The sequence below is a fragment of the Mustelus asterias genome, chromosome 25 (genome assembly GCF_964213995.1).
Source record: "Mustelus asterias chromosome 25, sMusAst1.hap1.1, whole genome shotgun sequence".
Classification (NCBI taxonomy): Eukaryota; Metazoa; Chordata; class Chondrichthyes; order Carcharhiniformes; family Triakidae; genus Mustelus; species Mustelus asterias.
In genome coordinates, this window is record NC_135825.1 from 18,515,848 (window position 1) to 18,540,491 (window position 24,644).

The 24,644-nt window shown below is 45.9% G+C and overlaps 1 protein-coding gene across 1 annotated transcript; it reads right to left on the reverse strand.

Annotated features, from left to right (window-relative positions):
* Positions 1-7,301: 7,301 nt before the first annotated feature.
* LOC144479248 (acidic mammalian chitinase-like) lies at positions 7,302-17,434 on the reverse strand. The gene is made up of 11 exons (XM_078197917.1): positions 17,410-17,434; positions 15,418-15,447; positions 15,130-15,331; positions 13,827-13,883; positions 13,270-13,435; positions 12,508-12,632; positions 11,677-11,803; positions 11,395-11,577; positions 10,510-10,626; positions 8,810-8,948; positions 7,302-7,534 (listed from the first exon to the last, which is right to left on the reverse strand). Exons 1-11 carry the CDS (start codon positions 17,432-17,434, stop codon positions 7,302-7,304), a joined length of 1,404 nt encoding a protein of 467 aa, XP_078054043.1.
* Positions 17,435-24,644: the final 7,210 nt, after the last annotated feature.

The window sequence follows — 24,644 nt, forward strand, 5'->3', positions numbered from 1 at the left end:
ATATAGATGGGTTGGTGGAGTGGGCAGTAAAGTGGTGGATGGATTTTAACACAGAGAAGTGTGAGATTATGCATTTAGGGAGATCAAACAGTTATAGGGAGTACATAATAAATGAGAATATACTAAGAGGTGGAGATGAAGTGAGCTATCTTGGTGTACAAGTACACAGATCCCTGAAGGCTGCATTTCAAGTGGATAAGTTTGTAAAGGAGGCATATGGAATATTCTCATTCATTAGCAGAGATATAGGCCATGATTCTCCCAAAAATGTTCTAAGTGCTGAGTTCGCAGGAAGACTGGTGTAAATCACACCAGCTCGAATCTCCCACACTCTGTGCAATGCAGAGGTCACAATAGTGAATATAATTAAAAGCTCGGGGGTGGGACTATTCACTCCAGAGGCTGACAGTTCCCAGCCTCTGCACATGTGCAGTGGCCCAGAACTGTCAGCCTCCCATCTGCTGGCCAGCTCGATCACTGGCCACCCAGGACCCCCACAGTGCTGCCTCTCCTAACATTCCCACAGCCCAATCGTGGCCTGCCCATCCCTTCGCGGGCCAGCCCCAAACTCCCCCCGTCCCGGAATGCCCCTATCTCCAGCCCCCCCACCACCCAAGCAGTGACGATCCCTTCACCACCCCTGGCAGACCCCCCCCCCCACCGGCAGACACCCCCCCTCCCCCCGCTGACACCCCCCCCCCCCCCCGGCAGACACCCCCCCCCCCCCCCGACAAACCACCCCTTGAAAGTTAATAAGTCACCAGAGCCAGATGAATTGTTCCAAGGCAGCTCAAGGAGGTTAGGGAGGAGATAGCAGATGCTCTGAGGATGATTTTCCTGAGAGATTGGATTAACTATCACGTAGAAAGACCTGGACATGTTACGGATGGTCAGCATGGATATGTTAAAAGAAAGTCTTGCCTCACAAACTTGTTTGAATTTTTTGAGGAAGTGACAAGAACGGTTGATGAAGGTAGTGCAGTGGATGTTGTGTACATGGATTTTAGCAAGGCATTTGACTAGGTCCCACTTGGCAGATTGGTCAAAAAAGTAAAAGCCCATGGGATAAAGGGCAAACTAGATCAAAAGTTGGCTTATTAATAGGAAATGAAGGGTAATGGTCGATGGATGCCCTTCCAAATGGAAAGTTGTTTCAAGTGGTGTTCCACAGGGCTTGGTGTTGGGACGCTTGCTGCTGGTGTTATATATTAACGATTTGGAATGAACATGGGGGGGAACAAGTGGAATATTTGCAGATGACACGAAGATTGGCCCCCCCCCCGCTGACACCCCCCCCCCCCCCCCCCTGACAAACCACCCCTCCCAGCCCGCCCCGATCGCTGGCTTCCCTCCAGCCCTGACCAATCTCCATGCAGATTGGCAGCAGGATGCCCCACCCCCACCAATTGTCCCTAAGCTCTGCCCCCACCAGGCCCTGCCCCCTAAGCCCTGCCCCCTTGACACTGCCCCATGCCCGGTTGGCAATGCCAAAGTGCCCCCTTGGGCATAGGCACTTTGCCCCTTGGACAATGCCAGGTGCACAGGCTGGCACTGCCAGGGTGCCCATGCCCCAGAAGCTGGATAATCACATTAAAAAGAGATGTAAATTATATTAAAATGACTTACCTCATTTCCCGCTATGAGGAGAGATTGGATAAGTTGGAGCTTTTTTCCTTGGACCAAAGAAGGTTGAGGGATGTCTTGATTGAGGTGTATCATAGAATCATCATAGAATCATAGAAACCCTACAGTGCAGGAAGAGGCCATTCGGCCCATCGAGTCTGCACCGACCACAATCCCACCCAGGCCCTCCCCCCATATCTCTACATATTTTACCCACTAATACCTCGAACCTACACATCTCAGGACACGAAGGGGCAATTTTAGCATGGCCAATCAACCTAACCCGCATATCTTTGGACTCTGGGAGGAAACCGGAGCACCCGGAGGAAACCCACGCAGACATGAGGAGAATGTGCAAACTCCACACAGACAGTGACCCGAGCCGGGAATTGAACCCAGGTCCCTGGAGCTGTGAAGCAGCAGTGCTAACCACTGTGCTACCGTGCCGCCGTGTACAAAATTAATGGGGGAAGAGATCGAGTGGACAAGATAAAATTATTCTCTTCGTGCAGAATTCTAGAGCCAGGGGACTTAGATTCTAGATAAGTGACAATTGGTTAAGAGGGGACATGAGGAAAAAATGTTTTACACAGAGGATGATGGGTGTCTGGAATTGACTGCCTGAGTTGGTGGTGGAGGCAGAGACCCTAAATTATTTTTTAAATTACCAGAATCTGCAACTTAGGTGCCACAAGCTGCAGGTCAATGGACTGGGTGCTGGAAGGTAGGATTAGAAAGGGCAGCTGGGTGTCCTCGAGCTGCTATGGACAAGATAGGCCAGATGGCCTCCTTCTGTGTTATAACTTTCTAATAGTTCTATGTTTCTAGTTCGAATTGTTATGTTGGAAATTAATTCATACACGTGAATTCCTTTCAACTGATAGTGATTTTTTTAAAAATTCTTTCACGGGGTTTGAACATCGCTGGTTACATCAGTATTTATTGTCCATCCCTTGAGAAGTTGTGGTGGACTGCCTTCTGAACCACTGGGCCTGATTTTACCATTTTGAGTCAAAGTGCCGAATCCGGGCGTCAAATAGATCCGAGCCTGGAATCCTCTTTCCAGTGCGCCCATATGTGTTTTGCCGGCTCCAATCCGATTCGCGCTTTGGGCGGGGCTTAGCGCTGGCGGACCGATCGGAGCTCTGAACTGAGCATGCGCAGTTCAAAAAAAATCAGACAGAGCACGCCTGGGCGCGAAAGAGAAAAAAGCAGAAAGCGGAGACAGCGGCTCTCTGCTCTCTGACGGTCATCCTCTGGTTGGGGGTGGGGGGGAGGGGGGGGGGGGGAGACGGGGTGGAGGAGGAGGGGGGAGGAGGGGGGAGGAGGGGGGAGGGGGGGTTGGAGGAGGAGGTGGGGCAGGACCCAGATCATCTTCTGGTCGGGGGCGGAGGGGGGCGGGGGGGGTGGGGGGGGTCCGTCCGCTGCCAGTCTGCGGCCGATCGGTGGGGAGGGAGGGGGCAGGGAGGTCCGCCGTCACTCTGCGGGCAATCCCTCCTCCCCACCGGAGGACCCCACCCCCCCCCCTGACTAGAGGATGATCTGTGTCCCACCCCTCCCTCCCCCGCCCCCCCCCCCCCCCGACCAGAGGTTGATTTGGGTCCCGCACCCCCTCCTCCTTCCCCCTCCCTCCTCCTTCCCCCTTCCCCCCCTCCCCCCCCCCGCACCCCCCCCTCACACCCCCCCCCACCCCCCCCCCCCCCCCCCCCCCACCCAAACCAGAGAATGACCTGGGTCAGAGAGCCATTGCAGACTCTGACCCCGCTCTTCGGAAGCTGCAGTGACGACTTCAGACTTTTTATTTTGCAGATCGCTTACAGCGCGGATGTGGAACGGGCCAGAAGACGGTAAAGTGGAATTTGGCGGTAGGGTTGGGCGCGCGGTTCATTAAGTCGATTTAAGTGCATGCCGGACCCGCGCCCGAATCGGGTGTCGGTAAAGCTGCGATCTGCTCGGAATCGGGTGCAGATCGCAGTATAGGCCCGACGCCCAACTTTACCGCGATTTCGCGCCCGAAAACGGGCGTGAAGCTTTGGTAAAATCGGGCCCACTATTATCCATGAGATGTAGGTACACCCATATTGCTGCTAGGAAGGCGAATTTCTGGGTTTTGATCTGGCAATAGTGAAGGATTGGTAATGCAGTACCAATTCAAAATGATGTGTGTCTTGGAGGGGAAATTCTCAGTGATAGTGTCCCCACGCATCTGCTGCTCTTGTCCTTCTAGGTGGTAGAGGTGCAGCTTTAGAAGGTGCTGTCAGTGGAGCTATGGTGAGTTATGGCAGTACATCTTTCAGAAGGTACTGAAGGGAGCAGATGGTTAAGATGGCAGATGGGTTACCAATCAAACGGGCTGCTATATCCTTGATGGTGTCAGGTTCTTGAGTGCTGTTGGAGCTGTATTGATCTGGAGAAGTGGAATGTTACACACTCCTGCCTGTGCCTTGTAGATGGTGGACAGGCTCTGGGAAGTCAGTAAATGAGTTACTCTCCACAGAACTCTCAACCTCTAATCTTCTCTTGAAGCTGCAGCATTTATCTGGCTGGTCCGTTCAATTTCTGGTCAATAGCAGCCCCCAAGATATTGACAGACAGGGATTCAGCAATGACTATCTTGTTGAATGTCAAGAGCAGATAGTTAGATCCTCTCTTATTGGAGATGGTCATTGTAGCACTTGCATGGCATGAGTGTTACTTACCATTTATCAACACAAGCCCGAATGTTGTTCAGTTCTTTCTGCATATCGACCTGAACTACTTCAGTATCTGAAGAGTCATAAATGGTACTGAACATTGTGCAAAATTTAACACACCCACTTCTGTCTGACCTCATGGTGGGGGCTGCAATTGACCAGAAACTAAACAGGACCAGCTATATAAATCCTCAAGAGGTGAGAGGCTGAGAGTTCAGTGTAGAGTAAGTCATTTACTGACTCCCCAGAGCTTGTCCACTATCTACAAGGCACAAGGGAGGTGTGTGTACCGTTCCACTTGTCCATATCAATACAGCTTCAACAACACTCAAAAACACAGCACCATCAAGTGAGGAAGCAGGTGACGATGGTTTGACACAGGATGTGCATGCAACTATGTCCCGGACTGAAGACTGAAATGATTGACCTCTGACCTCCAAAAATCACCTTCCTTTGTCTTGGTATGACTCCCATCATTAAAGAGCAACCCCTCACCACAACCACCACCACCACCACATCCCCCGCCCACCCCCCCCCTCCCCCCCCCCCCCCCCGCCCCACCCCACCCCAACAACACCACCACTCAATTCCCATTAACTCCAGGTTTGCTAAGGCTCCTTGATGCCACCCTCGATCAAATACTGCCTTGATATCATTCTACTCTTCACTTTAGCTCTTTTGCCTATGTTTAGACCAAGGGTGCAATGTAGTTACAAACTGAGTGTCCCTGATGGAACCCGTACTGGGCATCTGTCACCATGTTATTGCTCAGTGAGAGTTGCTAGATTCCATTGACAATGATTCCTCCAACCATTTGCTGATGACCAAAAGTAGTAAGGGATTAAGACCTCAAGACCTCATGCTTTATGTTTTTATAATATAAATATAGCAGCCCAAATATCTTTACATGGATAAAACTATGCATTTTTGTGACCCCAGAACTTCAGAGGCCACTTTGCAGTTTCATAAATCTCATACCTAGTGGTGCACTAAGGCAAACTTTCATCTGTTTCCATAGCTAATAATTCCCAGTACAGGTCATTAGTCACTACTGAGGTGACAATGTGCTGCAGTTTCCTCCCACAGTCCAAAAGATGTGCTGGTTAGGTGCATTGGCCATGCTAAATTCTCCCTCAGTGTAACCGACAGTCAACTCGGGGATTTTCACAGTAACTTCATTGCAGTGTTAATGTAAGGCTACTTGTGGCACTAATAAATAAACTTGAAAAACTTTAATCTGTCACCAGGGGCTTACAGCTTTAGTGGCGCTACTCCTCATCAAGTGTGGCTGAGCAGGAGCCTCCCCTGCTCTTCCCGCCAGCCATTGACACATTGGACGGATTTGCAGGTTGACGCACTCAATCTGTCTGAGCATGATATGAGTGCACCTCCCTTGGCCACCAAGTCCTGGGGTGCGACTCGAATCTGGAGCTTCTGGCTCAGAGGCATGGATGTGACTCATTGCACCACAAGACCTCCATATCCTGTTGGCAGGAGGAGACTGATTGGGCAGGGAATAGCCAAGTTAGATTTATCCTGTCTTTTGTGGGACAAATTGCCTTGGCAATTTTACACATGTTGTCAGAACCCCAGAATCTTTGCAGCATCACTTCACTCATAAAAAAGACAAGTAAATGGTTTTCTTTATGAATCAATGATTTTATTTTGCTTTTAAACTGCAATTTGCATCTTCAGTTGAGACAAATTAGATGTGGTACATTAATGGTCTTCATCCACAAAGTAGCATCACTTCAATAATTAAACTGAAGACCAGTTACAGCTTCACTGGTGCCCAACGAAAATTGATGGCAGGCTGGAAAAATAAAGAGTATTTTAGTGTTCTGTTCTTCAACAATAATGTTTCAATATCACATCAGCAGCATTCAAAACTTGATATGTTGGCTCCATTTTTTGATTACACTTATTTTCTTCTTTCCTTGCCATTTCTTTTCTCCATGGATAAGAGTGGGTGGGGAGAGTCAATGATCAGCCAGGTTACCTGGCCAGGGTGAAACCATGATCAGGTCGGGGATGGGGTTTGCCCATTGCACTTGGAGTGTTCTGATGCCCGCAATCATGGTTTGCCTAAGCTAGGGTAGAGTAAAGGATCAGGGTGGCCAATGAGGCAAAATCGGGGCTTTACCTGATGCAATTTTTCAAAACCATCTCGGCCTTTTGGCTAACATGAAAATGTTAGATCAAGCCCGGGAGGGGGTGCAATGTCTTGTTTTGTCAGCTTGAATTTGGTTTGTCCCTCATTTGGTGACCACGATTGGACTGAATTTGAATTGGCTTCTTTTGATTAGAAATTAAGTACCAAAAGGTACCAATAAAAAAAAATCACATCTTCACTCAACAGAACTAACCAAGACCACATGGAAAGACTTCCCCAATTCCATAACCTGGGGTATATTTTCCAAACCTGCCCACAGTGGGAATCAGAAATGACCAGTACTAGGTCCTATCACCTTGGGACTGGAAGATCCCACGTCTGGAACGCATCTGTAAAAGCAGCTTGGGTTCACATAAAGCCCAGTAGTAATCATCTTGTGTGAAAATGCCTTGCAGATGGCTGTGGTGCTCAAGCATTGCCATGGAGACTGCAGAGGGCCAAGACAGCAGCTAATCAAAGTTAGTTAAGGTTAACAACAGAAACTGCTCATGGCCAGTGACATCCACATGCCATGAACAAATAAAAACAACACAAATGCGAGACCAGTCATCCATTTCTACCCACCAAAACTCAGAAAGTGAACCTACATTCATTTGACATGCACATTGTCAGGATTTGTTGGAATTGTACACCTCGTCAACTGTGTTTTATTAAATTTTACCCATCGATCTTGTACTTCCAATTAACTCCTTTATGACTTCAATTGAAGGCCACACTGGCATTTTACACCACCTCAACATTATTGCTTTCCACAGAATGCCGAGTTTGAATTGTTCTTTAGGTTCTAAGGAAGCTTACCTTCTGCTTTCTCATTATGCCCAGTTGCAGCATTGGCAGGAGCTGTCAAAGACCAATCCAGAAGCGCAACTCTCCTGGTAGGTCCTTCCACTGACACATTTGTAAAACTTTTTCTTGTCTTTGGGATCAGAGTAGGTACCATTGGCTTTGCCGGCGCAGAACCCACTTCCGCCACTGCTGCCGCCACCACCTCCACCACCACTAGGAGGAACAGCTGGTGCCAGTGTTGTTTTAGATGAAGCACAAGCTAAAAGGAAATAAAATTCACAAATTCATTTTGTGCCTCACAATTGGCATCAAACAAAGATAAACACTGCAAAGTCAAGGGCTGTTGGCTGCATTGAAAGCCTTCAGATAGAATATAGGTCGTCATGGTAACAGGAACAAACGACTTGGAAATTCAGGAGCCATGGAGGAAAATTTATGACACAGTCAATTATATCTGGAGTCTATCTTTGGAAATCCAAATTTTGAAGTGTAACTTAATTATCCTTTTACTTTAAGTCAAGTTACACAAAATGAGTGGAAGATGTTATTGAGCTCCCTCCAATCAAGAAAAATTGATAAATTTGTATCACAATATGTTGTGACCTTAGATGACATAATATTACAGAGCACATCATTACTTTAGTTGCCCATGCATGCAGGATGCAACAACAAGTACGGATTCATGACTTTACCTCGAAATATATATACATGTTTCAGTATTGTAACATAGAACTCATTCTGTTTCAGGAGTTTTATTCTCATAAACATTTAGCAATATTCCTGTAGTCAAATTTTTGTGACTCTACCAGTTTTAAAGTTTATTTATTAGTGTCACAAGTAGGCTTACATTAACACTGTAATAACGTTACTGTGTGTCATAGAATCCCTACAGTACAGAAGGAGACCATTCGGTCCATTGAGTCTCTACCGACCACAATCCCGCACAGGCCCTATTTCCATAACCCCACACATTTACCCTGCTAATTCCCCTGACACCAGCGTCAATTTAGCATGGCCAATCAACCTAACCCACACATCTTTGGACTGTGGGAGGAAACCAGAGCACCCGAAGGAAACCAACGCAGAGAAGGGGAGAAAGTGCAAGCTCCACACAGACAGTGACTCGAGGCCGCAATTGAACCTGGATCCCTGGCGCTGTGAGGCAGCAGTGCAAACCACTGTGCCACCATGCTACCCGAGCTTGAAAATCCCCGAGGTGCCACACTTCGACGCCTGTTTGGGAGAATTTAGCATGGCCAATGCACCGAACCAGCACATCTTTCAGATTGTGGGATGAAACTGGAGCACCCAGAGGAAACCCATGCACACAAAGGGAGAACATGCAGACTCTACACAGACAGTGACCCAAGCTGGGAATGGAACCCGGGTCCCTTCCGGATTCAATGTTGAAATTGAAACACATTTAGGTACTCCAAATAATTGCTGAGTTGGTTTCGTTATGAATTGCTGTCCGTGCTGATTTTGCAGTAGCAACAAGTAATAAGATCCAAGTATGAAGAATCCTGATATTTACCTGCAGAAATTCCAAGCCCAGAGCGCAGAGTGTTAATGAGGGGGTATGGTCCTTGGTCGCAGAAAGCACCAGAGAAATCATCCAGAGCAAGATCCCACACCATTGCTCCTCCAAAGCTGTTCTTTTTCATCCATGCAACCTGGAATACATTGTTCACAAATTAATTTCATAAATCCTTGTTTGCGAGCAATTCTTTTACCCAAACATAATTTGAGATTCACAAGGCACCACAGCTGAATACAAAATGAGTCTTCCAAAATTCTGGGAATGCCCAAAACTCCTCTGAATACATCTTCACGAATATTGTTTCGACGTTTGTTATAGACCAAGAGACATGGAAATATTTACTGTAATAAGTTTAAAATTGATCAGCCAATTATCATTGCTATTGCTGTATTAGCATCTCTGAACTGAGTCGTTTTACAAAATGGTTCTGTCCGTGACTGTATCTTAGCTACAAGGAGGTGAGTTGACAGATATATGAGCTTCTTCTACCCCCATGTAGCCTCACTGCAGGATCCCACCAAGGTGTCCTCCCTCTGTATTGCTGTGACATTCTTCCTAACCAGTAAAGCAACATCCCCACCCCTTTTATCACCTTCTCTATCTTGCCTGAAGCATCTAAATCTTGGAATGCTAAGCTGCCAGTTCAGCCTTCTTTCATCCAAGTCTCCTTAACTGCCACAACATCATAGTTCCATGTAGTAATCCAAGCTTTAATTTCATCCGCCTTACCTGTCATACTCGTTGCGTTAAAGCAAACACACCTCACATCATCTGTCCTGTCCTGTCCTGTCTTGTACTCCAAATGTTTTATTCCATCAGCGTTACTGGACCCATTCACTGAGTTCTCCACAGACTCTGTGCTCTGTACTTTGGTCCTTTTTGATTTTTGTCTTTGGTTTCTCTGCCTTCTAACTTTCTCCTTACTGCCTTTTGTTTCTGTCCCTGCTTTGCTTCCCTCTCGCTTCCTGCATCGGTTCCTAGCTCCTGCCACATTAGTTTAAACCCTCCCCAATGGCTCTGGCAAACACTCCCTCTAGGACATTGGTTCCAGTCCTGCCCACGTGTAGATCATCCGATTTGTACTGGTCCCACCTACCCCTGAATTAGTTCCAATGTCCCGCGAATTTGAATCCCTCCCTCTTGCACCATCCCTCCAGCTACATATTCATCTTAGCCAACCTGACACCCCTACTCTGATGAGCATGTGGCATTGGTAGCATTCCTGAGATTATTACCTTTGGGGTCCTACTTTTTAGTTTAATTCCAAACTCCCTAAATTCAGTTTGTAGGACTTCATTCTGTTTTTCACCTATATCATTGATATTTTGTCCATTTTAAATTAAAAGCCACTCAATTATCTAACTCAGAAGACATGATTGAACTCTTTTTGTATCGCCGTCTCATTGAAAGTTTGGTGTGTGATCATTAGCAGGAATGAATGAGTCATCTCACTGGAGGTCTTGTGTTATGATTTTTCCTTGGTCTCATCACCTAAGTTGAAGCTCAGGATATAAGATCAATGCTTGGTACTTTCTTTGACAGAAGTCACGCTCCAACCATTCTATGTGTAATGGTGTAACGTCCCAGTCATTCAACTGACTGATATTGTGATTCTAATGCTTATAGTTGCATATTCAAACATATATTGCATCAAAGCAACAGATAAAAAAAGAACAGCAGTTTCTCAAAGATACCTTATCTTGAAAGCTCTTCACGTTGTCATATCCAATCCATTCCGCTCTTGTATAAGCATATGGCACCAACTGTGGAGCATTCCATTCCACGGTGGCACTCTTGATCAATGTGCAGATCTATGAGAAGAATGACGGACTCCAAATGTTAGTGATCACAGATAATCAATGGTTTGCAACATTCTCAATATACATTGACAACCTTTCTCACATTACTTTTCTTTACTGGTTTTATTCAGCATCATTTTCTCTCAATTACAATTCTCAAATTGTAGGTACTCTTCCTTTTTTTTAAAAAATAATAAAAAACAAATGCTGAACAATATTATTTTTCATTAACAATGAATGATTCCTCGCACCGCATGCTCCCAATACGAGGCACCATGGGAGCCAAAGAAACATTTGGGTTTTACTCATTTAAGACGAGGCAACAACATGGGGTTCTTTACCCTCCAACAGTTGGTAAATAGTGCAAAAGGTTGGTACATAAAGTGCTAAGGATTGAGATAATCTTTGCACAAAAAACCCTGGAATTATCTAACGGGAAGGAGGTTGAGGTTGTAAAAGCTTACATCCTCTATTTTACCTCCTTGTGCATTTTCCAAGAATGACAACAATGGCCAGACTAAGACAGTCAGACACCTTCCGATGTCGGAGGGTGTGACATTATCTGTTGATCAGTGTATGATGAAGCTCATCTCTGCTCCCGTTCCTTTGGTACATGAGCAATGCCACATGTTGCGATACTGTGAGAAGCAGCAGTACCGAACAGATGTTATCACGGTAAAATCTGAGTGTTTTTGGAGGGTAAAATTCACTACTTGGTTAATTATTATTTTTAAACATAAGATCTTTTAATGAATGAAGAAGGTCTATTTGTATCAATACCTCATAATAGGCCAAGAAGCCAGCCTGTCTGGTGTAATGTCCAGCTGGTCCAGCACCTGATGCTGGGGCCCCAACGCCATGAGCAGATGATCCCAGTTTGAAGGTGTGGCCATATGTAGCAAATCCAACGTTCAGTTTCTCTGCAGAAGCTCCCTTCTTTACCCAGTATTTCATTGCAAAGTCCTACAGGAAAAGAAATATGAAAGTATCTGCTGGAAAACACTTGGTTGAAGATATTGGAAATATTAAATGTAACTGGATTCTATTTTCAGCAACACTTACCACATTTAACTCAAGATTGAGAGTGCTCTTGGAATTTGGGAGAGCATAAAGTGGGCTGTTTTCTCCAGTGGCGTGACTCCAGGGTCCAAAGAAATCATATGTCATCACATTGAAAAAGTCCACGGTTCTGTGTGAGGAGAGATCTGCGTTACACTGACATCCAGGAGTCTTAGCCCACAATGTGTCTCCAAGTCCTCAAGTGGGGGTTGAACCCACAATCATCCAATTCAGAGCCAAATGCTACCACTGAGCCACTGCTCAGACCATTGCATTTTTCTATAGTGTACTAAAATATTTGAGACCTTTTTTATTTCAACCTACACTCTTGCTCATGCTGTAAAATGGAGTGGTGATCTAATTGAAATGTCCTGGACACAAGTCTATCTACTCGATTTTCAAGAATGCGGCCACCGCTTATCTGATCCAGACCAGAGTCTTGTTTGAATTCCTAAATGGGTTTCTACACCCATTCTCAAACCCAGATAGGATAATTTCAAACCGATAGGTGGAACCATTGTCCGACAGGCTCAACCACATGACTTCATCTTACAATGCCCACAGTGATCGAATGTTCCACAGTGGCCACCAATTCTATCCTCACCAGATGATAAGATTCATGCACTGTGAGCCGGGGGGGGGGGGGGTTGCAGGACAGCAAGCAGGAATGAGAACAGCATTACCAAATGATCTTCATACCTCTCACATTGCCTCAGCTAGTTTAAGCCAACTCAACACCAACTGGAGATTGAACCGAGGACTGTCCAGATCTCTGCGACTCAGCTGCTAACTGATTAAACTTGCTAAACCTGTGGGACTAACAGGGATACTCACTGTCCAAGCTGAGGAACCTCATAGGCAGTATCAATGTTATTCTTCCCACCAGCAACTGCAAGTGACAGCAGTAGTCTTGGTTTTCCAGATGTTTTTGCCTCAGCTTCAAAGGCTGCCATCAGTTCCTAGGAGTTGAAAATTAATAAAGTTTCATTTAGTACAAATAATAGAGTTTCAGATGCACAGCAAAGCATTTTCTGGGCTTCATAAAATGTCTCCATGATCAAGTATCTGACAATAGTCTGCCCATCCAGGAGTATAGTCAGAGGGAGGACCAGGTTCAAGAGGAGCTCTGAAGAGTCATATGGAATCAAAACATTAACTCTCTGTGTCTTTCTCCACAGATGCTGCCAGAGCTGCTGAGATTTTCCAGCATTTTCTCGCGCTTTGATTCAATGAAGTCTAAATGGATCACTGTTATTGCACACTCGTCGGAACAGACATCTTTTATCACCGTGAGTAATGAGATTGCTATCAGACCATTTTACTTTGCAAATTCATAAGTTTCGTGTTTGAAAATTCCGCTTCTATGTTTCACAATTTGTGCAAATCTGTTTCTATAATAATTGGTTAGTTTGCATATCAGCACTGATCTCATTGAATGACCAAATAGCCTGTAACAGCTTACTGGCCCATGCCTGTCCCTATGTTCCTTGCCCTTGGTGAGGACCTCAAGAAGGAATTTAAATTTACAATCAGCATTGAAAGGTGCTTTATTTTAGCTAGTCGACTAAGCATCCTGTTAAATACATTTGCATCTACCTGTGCCAGCACGGTGTAGAGACGTTTGTCTTGTGGGGGACTTCCTCTTGAGCCGGGATATTCCCAGTCAACATCCAAACCATCAAACTCATAACCGCGCAGGAAGCTAATCACAGACTTAATGAAAACCTGGCGGGTTCCTGCTGAGGAAACCATGGCGCTGAATCTAGAGGAGAGTAGAATGTTAAACAGGTCAGAAGTGATGTAGTTAGCTCTCAGTGATTGCCAACTGAACTTTTCAGGGATCCATACCTTTTACAATTTCAAAATATGGCAGCAAACTAATTATAATTAACAAAAATGTTGCATTTTTGCTGCTCTCAATAATCATTTCAATCAATCTTTTTGAAAATGGTGCAGCCTTTTTTTTCAGACAGAGAATATCAATATTGCTTAGATTGTATTTACAGAGAGTTCAGCAGAGCCATACCACACTCATTATCTGATCATCTATATATTTATCTAAAACTACATGGCTATCGTTTCCAAAATGATCTCTTTGACCCCACATATCTTATGAGCAATAGAAACAGAAGCACTTTTCACCCAATACTTACTTCTGAGTTCCAAAGTTCCAGCCTCCGACGGACAGGAGAGTCTTAAGGTCTTTATTTCTGTTGAAAAAAATGAACAAATTATTCTTTCAGAATAAGGAACATAAGCAAATGCATTTAGTAACACAACAACACCACTGAAAATCATTATTGCCCTACTCTTTTTACTGCTTTCTCCTTTTGGTGCTCATTTTTAATTGAATAGAAATACCTCAGTGCAGAACAAATATTTTACAACATGATGGGCCACACGAAGAGGATAAAATTCATTAAGGGATATCCCACAAACAATAAAACAACCTCTTTATTTCATTCTTTCATAGGATGTGAACAACACTGGCAAGACCAGCATTTATTGCACATCCCTAATTGCACTTGCCAAGGTGGTGGTGAGCCACCTTCTTGAACCATTAGATTCAATCTAGTGCAGTTACACCCACGGTGCTACTAGGAAGGAAATTGCAGAATTTTGGCAATGAAGGGACAATGATATGGGCCGTATTTCCCAGCCCTGACATAGCAGCACCCACTACGAGGGATGCAGTGTGTCAACGAAATGTCCATGGACCTTCAATGGAACCAGAAGAACGCAGCAGTGGGTGGGACTGGAAAAGCCCAGCCAAAGTTTTAAATTAGGGTGTTCTGCAGCGTGGAGGTGAACTTCCAAGTGTTGATGTTCCCACCACACATCTGCTATCCTTGTCCATCTTGGTGGTAGAGGTCCTGTCATTGTGAGATGCAGTCAAAGGAACCTTGGTGAATTACTGCAGTACATCCTGCTGCATCTGTATATTAATGGTGGATGAGTGAATGTTTAAGTTGTTGAATTGGTGGACTGCTTCATCCTGGATAGTGTTAATCTTGGAGATTGCTGGAACCACACATATGCAGGCCAGTGGAAAGTATTCCATCAGACTCCTAACTTTTGCCTGATAGTGGACAGGTTTTGGGGGAACAGGAGGTGAGTTACTCAGTATTCCCAGTCTCTGACATGCACTGGCATATGTCTATTCAGTTCCTGGTCAGGCAACCCCCAAAATGTTGATGCGGGGTGGGGGAAAGTGGGGCAAGGTGGTGCAGTTGCGGGGGGGGCGGGGAAGTCCATTGGGCATTGGGTTAAGCTGCCAATGCGACACAAATCAATGTAACCTAACTTCACCCGTATATCAACTACCTGACTGGGTCAGTCATGTTATATTTCCATATAAGTGAGCATAATTTTTCAACCTGCAACAAAATATACTAAGGACCTCAATGTATATTTAGCATCGCAGGTACATTCTCAAGATTTATAGAATAATTATACTGGTTTTTAAGGCTGTTGAATTGGTGGTAGAGTTTCACATCATCCCATTCATAGGTCGAGATTTGGTTGCTCTTCATCCCAGCGAAAGCATAGATCAGATGTGTGCACAAGCAGGGATCCACATTCTCTGGCATGTACTTCCCCTCTCCTGGTCTGTACTGGGACCAGTTTGTAAAGTAACAAACCAGTCTGTAGGCAGAGCCTGAGAGTGAAGAGAAAGGAAAATCAGCACTGAGCCTCGACTCATTACACATCATTCAAAATAGCTCAAAAAGCACAAAGACTCACCCAGTTCCAGGCACGCCAACAAGACCACCGCTGTAATAAAGAATATAGGAGAAGTGTTAAAAATGTGATCAAAATATGCTGAAATTAAGTGTTCACAACAATGTTATTATATGAGTGAATAGGAACCATTAAGAATCAATCCTTGGTCAAACTCCTTTCCTCATCTATTTGCTGCCCTTTGGTGAGATCATCGACAGACATGGGGCCAGGATCTACATTGATAACACCTGGCTCTACCACATCCACACCTTCCCCTCCTCTGCCTCTGTGCTGTCAGATTATTTGCCCAACAATCAGTCTGGGATGAACAATAATGTTCCAGCTAATTAGTGTAAAACTGAATTTATCATCTACCTCATACTCAACTTTACCACCAACTCCTTCCTGTTTGCTGTCTCAGACTGAATCAGATTGCTCATCAGCTCATGCCCTATTCAGTGCCCAGTTCAGATTCGAAATCCATCACAAACACAGCCTATTTTCCACCTCTGCAACATAGTCCAGCTTCTCTCCTATTTTAGTCTGTCTTCAAAAGCTTCATCAACACCCCTGTCATCTCCAGGCTCAGTGGGGTAGGGATTAGACTGGTCCATCCCGGAATTGGACCTTGGGTAATTTTAGATCTTTTGGCTGAGCAGCATAACAGCAGCAGATTGCATTAAAATCCTCCTCCAAATCCTTACTTTTACTTTCGGATACAAACTATTTTAATTGTTCCATTTAGCTGTCGTTCCAAAGATATTGATGTTTAAATTACACAATGTGTAAACTTTATTTCAAGTTATCGTGCAGTTGATTATGTTTAACTCGGCAGCTGTATTAAACTCTAAAAAGTCTCACAACACCAGGTTAAAGTCCAACAGGTTTATTTGGTAGCAAATACCATAAGCTTTCGGAGCACATTTCCACTCCATCTGACGAAGGAGCAGTGCTCCGAAAGCTTATGGTATTTGCTACCAAATAAACCTGTTGGATTTTAACCTGGTGTTGTGAGACTTCTTACTGTGCTTACCCCAGTCCAACGCTGGCATCTCCACATCATTTAAACTCTAAACGCAGATCAATTTTCAATACTTTTAAAATATTCTGCTGCCATCAGACTTTTGAATGGACCTATCTGGTATTAAGTCGATCTTTCTTTCCACCCCAGCCATGACTGTAACACTACATTCTGCACTCTCTCCTTTCCTTCTCTATATATCGTATGCTTTGCCTGAATATATACTTTGTCTGAAACAATACTTTTCCCTGTACACTAATACATGTGACAATAATAAATCAAATCAAAAAGGTTTCCATAAACTTGAAATGTTGACGTGAATATTAACACCCCAAACAGGAATAAGCGGACTGTCTGGGAACGAAAGAACAAGTCACAACACCATTATCCATGTATAAGTTCTTGATACTATTTTATTACTGATGGAAATATTTCAGTTAATTGAAATCTTCTGACTGCACCCTTGCGAAGGAGTTCTTCTGGGGCAAATCATATTGCAGTTTCCAATATGGTTGTGTGGCATTCCATTGCCAATCCTAAACAGGTTAATGCTATTGCTAAAGGTGCCAGGCCAAATAATTTGTTGCTCTCACACAATATTATCTATCTCTATATATCTTCATCACCTTCACCATTAGTTAAAAATGGAAATGGGCAAACCTGGAACTCTGTCTATTCGCCATCATACTTGTACTTTAATGTTTGCATTACAGCACAGGCATTCAGATGCATGTTACTGTCAAAGAGCATTTAATGGAGGAACAGCAGCTGGATGATCCATTAGGTCATTTGCAATGCTGTTGAGTTTGATTAAAACAGGGAGCAGCTTGCAATTTGAAGGGTACAATTCCGTGAATGTTCAAACATCTTATGAGCTGCTGTTTAAGTCACTTAAAGTAGTGCTGTATTTTAACCATATCCAGTAGCTTCAACCCACCCAATAAAAGTTTTATAACAATATCAAAGGTAATGAAATGGTAAAACAGGCTTACCTATTCCAAGTAGAAGTTTTGCCATCTTGAAGCTGGTGTGTTGTGGGCATCAACTCTCTCTTTTATACACTGAGCTTATCATTAGTGGTAAATAATTCTGTACATCATTAGCTTTATCACTGGATAAGTTCAATCATAATGGAGAAATAATTATCCTTATCTTATCTTTATAACTTTGTCTTCACCTTCTCGTGAATAATAATGTATTTCATCAACAATGTCATCTGAATTGTTGACCTTCATTGTAACGTCATTGTAACGGTCGGCGTGGTAGCACGATGGTTAGCACTGCTACCTTACAGCGCCAAGGCCCCGGGTTCAATTCCTGGCTTGGGTGACTGTCTGTGTGAAGCCTGCACATTCTCCCTGTGTCTGCAGGGTTTCCCCCAGGTGCTCCCGTTTCCTTCCAAAGTACGAAAGATGTGCTGGTTAGGTGTATTGGCCATGCTAAATTTTCCCTCAGTCTACCCGAAAAGGCGCCGGAGTGTGGCGACTTGGGGACTTTCACAGTAACTTCATTGCACTGTTAATGTAAGCCTACTTGTGACAATAATAAATGAACTTTAAAAAAACTTGTCATAGAAACATAGAAACATAGAAAACTACAGCACAAAACAGGCCCTTCGGCCCCACAAGTTGTGCCGAACATATCCCTACCTTTTAGGTCTATCTATAACCCTCCATCCTATTAAGTCCCATGTACTCATCCAGGAGTCTCTTAAAAGACCCTATTGAATTCGCCTCCACCACCACTGACGGCAGCCGATTCCACTCGCCCACCACCCTCTGTGTGAAAAACTTCCCCCTAACATCTCCCTTGTACCTACACCCCAGCACCTTAAACCTGTGTCCTCTCAGAGCAGCCATTTCCACCCTGGGAAAAAGCCTCCGAAAGTCCACCCGATCTATGCCTCTCAACATCTTATATACCTCTATTAGGTCTCCTCTCATCGTACGTCTCTCCAAGGAGAAAAGACTGAGCTCCCTCAGCCTATCATCATAAGGCATGCCACTCAATCCAGGCAACATCCTTGGAAATCGCCTCTGCACCCTTTCAATCTTTTCCACATCCTTCCTGAAATGAGGCGACCAGAATTGAGCACAGTACTCCAAGTGGGGTCTGACGAGGGTCTTATATAGCTGCATCATTATCCCCGGACTCCTAAACTCAATCCCTCGATTGATAAAGGTCAGCGCACCATACGCCTTCTTAACCACCTCCTCCACCTGCGGGGCCGATTTCAGAGTCCTATGGACCCAGACCCCAAGGTCCTTCTGATCCTCCACAGTACTAAGAGTCTTTCCCTTTATATTGTACTCCTTCATCCCATTTGACCTGCCAAAATGGACCACTACGCATTTATCTGGGTTGAAGTCCATCTGCCACTTCTCCGCCCAGTCTTGCATCCTATCTATGTCCCTCTGTAACTTCTGACATCCCTCCAGACTATCCACAACCCCACCAACCTTCGTGTCGTCGGCAAACTTACCAACCCATCCCTCCACTTCCTCATCCAGGTCATTTATGAAAATGACAAACAGCAAGGGTCCCAGAACAGATCCCTGGGGCACACCACTGGTGACCGACCCCCATTTAGAAAAAGACCCATCTATACACACTCTCTGCCTCCTTTGGGCAAGCCAGTTCTGGATCTACAGGGCAGCAGCCCCTTGGATCCCATGCCTTCTCACTTTTTCTAGAAGCCTTGCATGGGGGACCTTATCGAGCGCCTTGCTAAAATCCATATAAACCACATCTACCGCCTTCCCTTCGTCAATGTGTTTAGTCACATAGGTGTCCTTGCTATCAAAGTACTCCAGAGCTGAATGCAGGGCCAGGGAGTTGGCATCTACTCTGGACCTGTTGCAGTGATAGATGAACTGCAGTGGATCCAGGCAATCCGGGAGGCCAGAACCGATTCCATGACTGATTCCAGGGAGTTGCCATGACTAACCCTTCAAAGCACCCCACAATGATGGATATCAGAGCCACCAGACGATACTCATCAAGGCACGCTGCCTGGCTCCCCCCCGCCACAGGGACGCTGGCCGTCCTCCTGAAGCAGATAGCGACCTCAGATTGGTGTACAGAGAGGTTGCATATGTCTGTGAATACATACATCTGCCAGCTGATCCACGCAGGATCTGAGTGCTCATCCGGGTACCCTATCTGGGCCAGTCGCTTTCCATGGGTTGACGTTCGAGATGGCTGATCTGACATCTGCGATGGTGACCTCGGATACGAGTTCAGTCAAGGCCTCTGGGGTGGAGGGCATGCTCTCGCTGACCTTTCGCTCAAAACGAGCATAGCATGCTTCAAACTCATCGGGGAGAGGTACGTTGGAGCTGACGATTTTACATGCCTTCATGTCATAGCCTGTTATGTCTTGCAGACCTTGCCATTGTCAACGGGGGTAAGCGTGGCTAGCCTGGGACTCTAGTTTGGTCTGGTACTGTCTTGTGTCATCTTTGATGGACCTCCATAGATCATATCTGGATTTCTTGAAAGATCAGGTTCCTACCTGCTTCAAGAGGACGACCATCATCCCGGCACCAAAGAAAAGCCAGGCAGCGCGCCCCAACTACCACTGCCCGGTGGCTCTGACATCCATCACCACGAAGTACTAGTGCGTGGCATGGTGGCACAGTGGTTAGCACTGCTGTCTCACAGTGCCAGGCACCCGGGTTCAATTCCGGCCTTTTGGTGACTGTGTGAGGTTTGTACGTTCTCCACGTGTCTGCGTGGGTTTCCTCTGAGAGCTCTGCTTTCCTCCCACACTACAAAGATGTGCAGATTAGGTTGATTGGCTATGCTAAATTGCCCCTTAGTGTCAGGTAGATTAGCAGGGTAAATACCTGAGGTTCCGGGGATACGGGCTGGGGGGATTGTTGTTAGTGTGGGCTCGATGGGTCAAATGACCTCCTTCTGCACAGACACAAACCCCTAGTGAGTTGCGGGGGGGGGGGGGTGGAACCCACAGACACAAACCCCTAGTGTGTGTACCAACTGGTGATCAGGGCCTCCCTTGCGCCCTCGCAAGCCTCATTTGGGCTGCCAACCCTCCAGCACCTGGTTGGTTTTCCTCAGCATGCTCTTCCTCATCTTCCTCCACCTCCTCGTCCTCCTCCTCCTGCTGGTCGTCTTCCCCAGTGACGCCCGGCTGGTCAGCCTCCATGTCCTCCTCCTCCTTCAATAGGTCACCTCTCTGTAGAGCCAGATTATGCAAGACACAGCACACGATCACTATGCAGGAAGAGATCACTGGGTTGTATTGTAGGGCCCCAATAGACACAGCCCCCCCAATTCCCCCAGCCACATGCTCCCCACAATCACATCCCCCCAATTCCCAGAGCCACATGTCCCACAATCGTAGACTCCACCAATTCCCCCAGCCACAAGCTCCCCACAATCACAAACCCCTCCAATTACCCCAGCCACATGCTCTCCACAATCACAACCCCCCCATTCCCCCAGCCACATGTCCCCACTGTTGTACCTGTTAATTCTCAGATACTTTCAACCAGTTTACTTACTCCAAGGTTTTACCCTGGTGCCCTTATTTGCAAGGTGGACAAAGGACAAACACAAGTAAAGGTTCAACAAGTTTATTAATAATAACACTATTAACCCTTAAATTACCCACATAAAACAAGAGGATACCCCAGATTTAAGTTAACTACCCGTAAAGATGGCTTGGTTAAACTGCAGGCCCGATTCTCTGAGTCCCTCTGGTCTGTCGTCACGAAGGTGAGTCTCGATGGCAGCTTCTTCCTTCTCTGGTCAGTCTTCCGAATGGTCACAACTGCCTCCCTCGTCGAGTCTTCGCTGCCGTGTGCCTCTGAATGTGTCCCTTTATCCCCAGCCTGCTTGCCTTTCCAGTAACTTCACTGGCTTCTGGCCAATGAGGTCCCAGGAGGGGGTTCCAATACCCAGTGGGTTTCTTGATGTCTGCCTGACAGGACACCAGGGTCCGCCCCCCAGGTGTCCATCTCCATGTTGTTGAACTTGTTATCAGATAAGGTATCTACAGGAACTCTTGGTGACAGAAAGTCTGGCCCGATCTGGGCTTCTAACAATAGACCGATGCATTTCAATGAGGTGCCATGATCTCCTGCTAAGTCTCAAGTAGAGTGTAACGACCTTTGATGGGTGGTTGATGGGTGAGGCCCAGACACATTTGTGGATTGTACAGTTGGCCTGCCTGAGGTTTGACTGTGTTTGATTTCAATATGCCCAGTTCTTTAATTTAGGATATCCAATTTTATCAGCCTTAAAACTAGGCCCTGTTTATATCACCACATTCCCTCCTCTTGATCCAATGAGCGTCAGCGAACCGGATCACACAATTCTCACCAAACCATCTCAACAAGCAAGTACCCTGAATCTGGAGTTGACAGTATCATCCCTAACCCACAATAGTACTAACAAATTTAAATGAAGTAAAATAATTTAAAAAAACAATAAGCAATCGGGTATATCCAAAACAAAGCAATAAACAGTACAAAATGAAGTAAAATAATTTTTAAAAACAAGAAACAATACGTCAATTGGGTATATACAAAACAAAGCAATAAACAGTACAAAATGACAAGTGACCAAGATGGGAGAGTATCAAGGCTCTTGATTGTAGAGCCTCTCCCGATGTCAGATGGCCCGTGCCGAAATTCCTTAGGACGATAGGGAAGCCGGAGCAGTCTGATTGTTGTTGGAAGAAAACGTGGTTGGAAAACTTCCAAGTTGCTTCTGTAAATCAACCATATACTGGTAACACTGAGCGTAGTAGGTCAACTGGGCATCAACATAGTCATGCAGGCAACGAAGGTGATGAGCATGTGTACTGCTAATTCTTTCAAGCAAAAGTCTTGTGATCTCTGCCTGGCGATCGAATTCACTTTGTGTAATTCGCATTTCCTGTTCTTCTGCTGAACGAGCCTCTGAGACCTTTGCCTTCTTCAGTCTTGCTTTTGCTGCATCTAAATCAAGTCTTTTATTCTGCAAGAGTTTACATTCTTTAGATATTGTTCTGTAGTCCCCTTCCAGAAAGTTTCTAAGGGATGCCAAAAGGTTGACCTCTGACGAGTGTACTTCCATCGGGAGTGGGGTGAACCACATATATCCGGGGTATCGTAGGCTGATCTTCTGGTCTTTGGTTGATGTGGTGTCTGTGGTTCGGTCTGAGACGAGGAGTCCCAGATAACAGGGAAGTATGTAGTTCATTCTGGGGAAGATCAAGGTAGCACCTGTTAATTCTTATTAATATCTGATTCTCTTTTCCTTTTCTTTACTAGAATGTCGTATGACTCCTCTTTTTTATAAAAAAAACGAAGAAATAAGTAAAGGAATAATAAAGGCCCAATAGTGTCATACGAAGGGTAGTGGGGTAAGGAGTTTGCAGAGCGTGAAAATAAAATGTTGGGTATGTGGCATGTGTCCTTGTTGTTGGAGGACTATGGCACAGTATAACAATAGATTCTTCATCTCACAACCAAACTGTGGTGTGTCGGAAGATTATGATGCAGTATAATGTGGGCAGATAAGAAACCCTTTTCAATTGGGTGATGCATGGAGTGGATGGATAAAGCTATTTACAATTTGGACTGTGATGTCCTGATTCTTTCTTAGTGGAGGGAACCTATATGGGCGGGCTTTGGCTGCCAGGTACCCACTGCATTACCACCTCTGGTAGTGAGCGCCGGGTCAAATGGTTCTGGGAGTCCCGGTACCAGGGGCGCCACAGGGAGTAAGGTTTGCGGGTTCCCCATCCTTTCCATCGGGGTCCCCTGGGCCAGGGTTTGACTGATTCCCCTGGCTTCTCCCCCCTTTTGTTTTGGCAAAAATGGCCCCTTGGGGTCTTTTATTGCCGGAACCTGGCATTCATGGGGCTCCCCGCCGTAGGTTAGGTTGTCTTCCAGGAACGTAGGGGTTATAGCTGCTTGTCGGGCCGGTCCTTCAAGGGTCATGGGTCGGGGTCCATCGTCGGGGAACCGCTGAGATGGCAGTGTGGGGTAGTTGGGTGGGGCCCTACAGTTCCGGGCGAAATGGTTGGGTTGCCCACAGGTATAACACTGTGCTTGTGGGCGTGGGCCTCTGGGCTCAGCCCTATATCGTTCTCGGTGTCGGGGGTTGGGCCTGTGTCCTGTGCGGCCTTGTGGTTCCCTGTGTCGGTGATCAGCAATAGTGTATGGATGTATGGGGTTTGCTGGCCCCCTGAAATTTGGTGGTGCCTTACAGTCCCGGGCAAAATGGTTGATCTGGCCACAGTTATAACACTGCGCTTGTGGGGGTGGATATCTGGAAGTGGCTTTGTCTTGTTCCCTGTACCTGGGGTTGTGGATATATTGGGGTTCTGCGCGGGGCTGCGGTTTTCTGTATCGATGATTGGCAGGGGTATATGGGGGTGAGTTTCCCAGTCCCCTGTTTCCACCTCCCCCTTCGTTACGCCAAACCGGGGCCGGGTCTGTGTGGATCGGATTCATCAATCCGTGTTTTGTGGACTTGGGGGTGTCTGTTTGTCTGACTTCCCGTTCCCACACACGAGTCATTTTGCAGATGGCCCAGGCTTCTGTGTGTGTATTATCATCAGGATCAAAATTCTCACAGGCTTTCCGACTCCCCTCAGTGGCGTGTGCTATCAGGGTCCGGATCCATGTGGGCCGGTGGTGTGCATTTAATTGGACTCGACTTAATTGGCCAAAAACCGCAACAAATTGGTTCCATAGTCGGCCAGCATAGGCTGTCGGGTGCTCCCCTCTCTTTTGTTGGCAGTTGTTTAAGCCTTGTACCGGGTCATCCCTATTGTAGCCTATGGCGGCCAGAACGGCCGCCTTATATTTCTGGTAGGGTTCCCCCGGCCACGTTCTGGGGTTCGGGTAGGGCGGAACGGATGGCAGGACTTAAACATAACAGAATAAGTTTAACCTCTTCTGCCTCGTCTAGGCCGTTTAAAACATGATATTGGGTAACCTGGTCAAAGAGAGCATGTGGATCCCCGGAGGGTTCAAATACTCCAATCACTTTAGCTATGTCAGTAAGCTGTGTCATGGTGTATGGAGTTACATAAGTCACATTGTGGTTCTGTCCGTCCTGTCGTTGGGTGGTGACCGGATTCATCGGTACAGGAACCGGATTAGTGACTGGGCTTTTGGGATGGTACAAGGACTAGGAGCTGAGACTGAGTTTCCCCAGATGGGGGCTGGATTAGGTGGTGCCGTTGGTTCCACTACCGGGAAGGGAG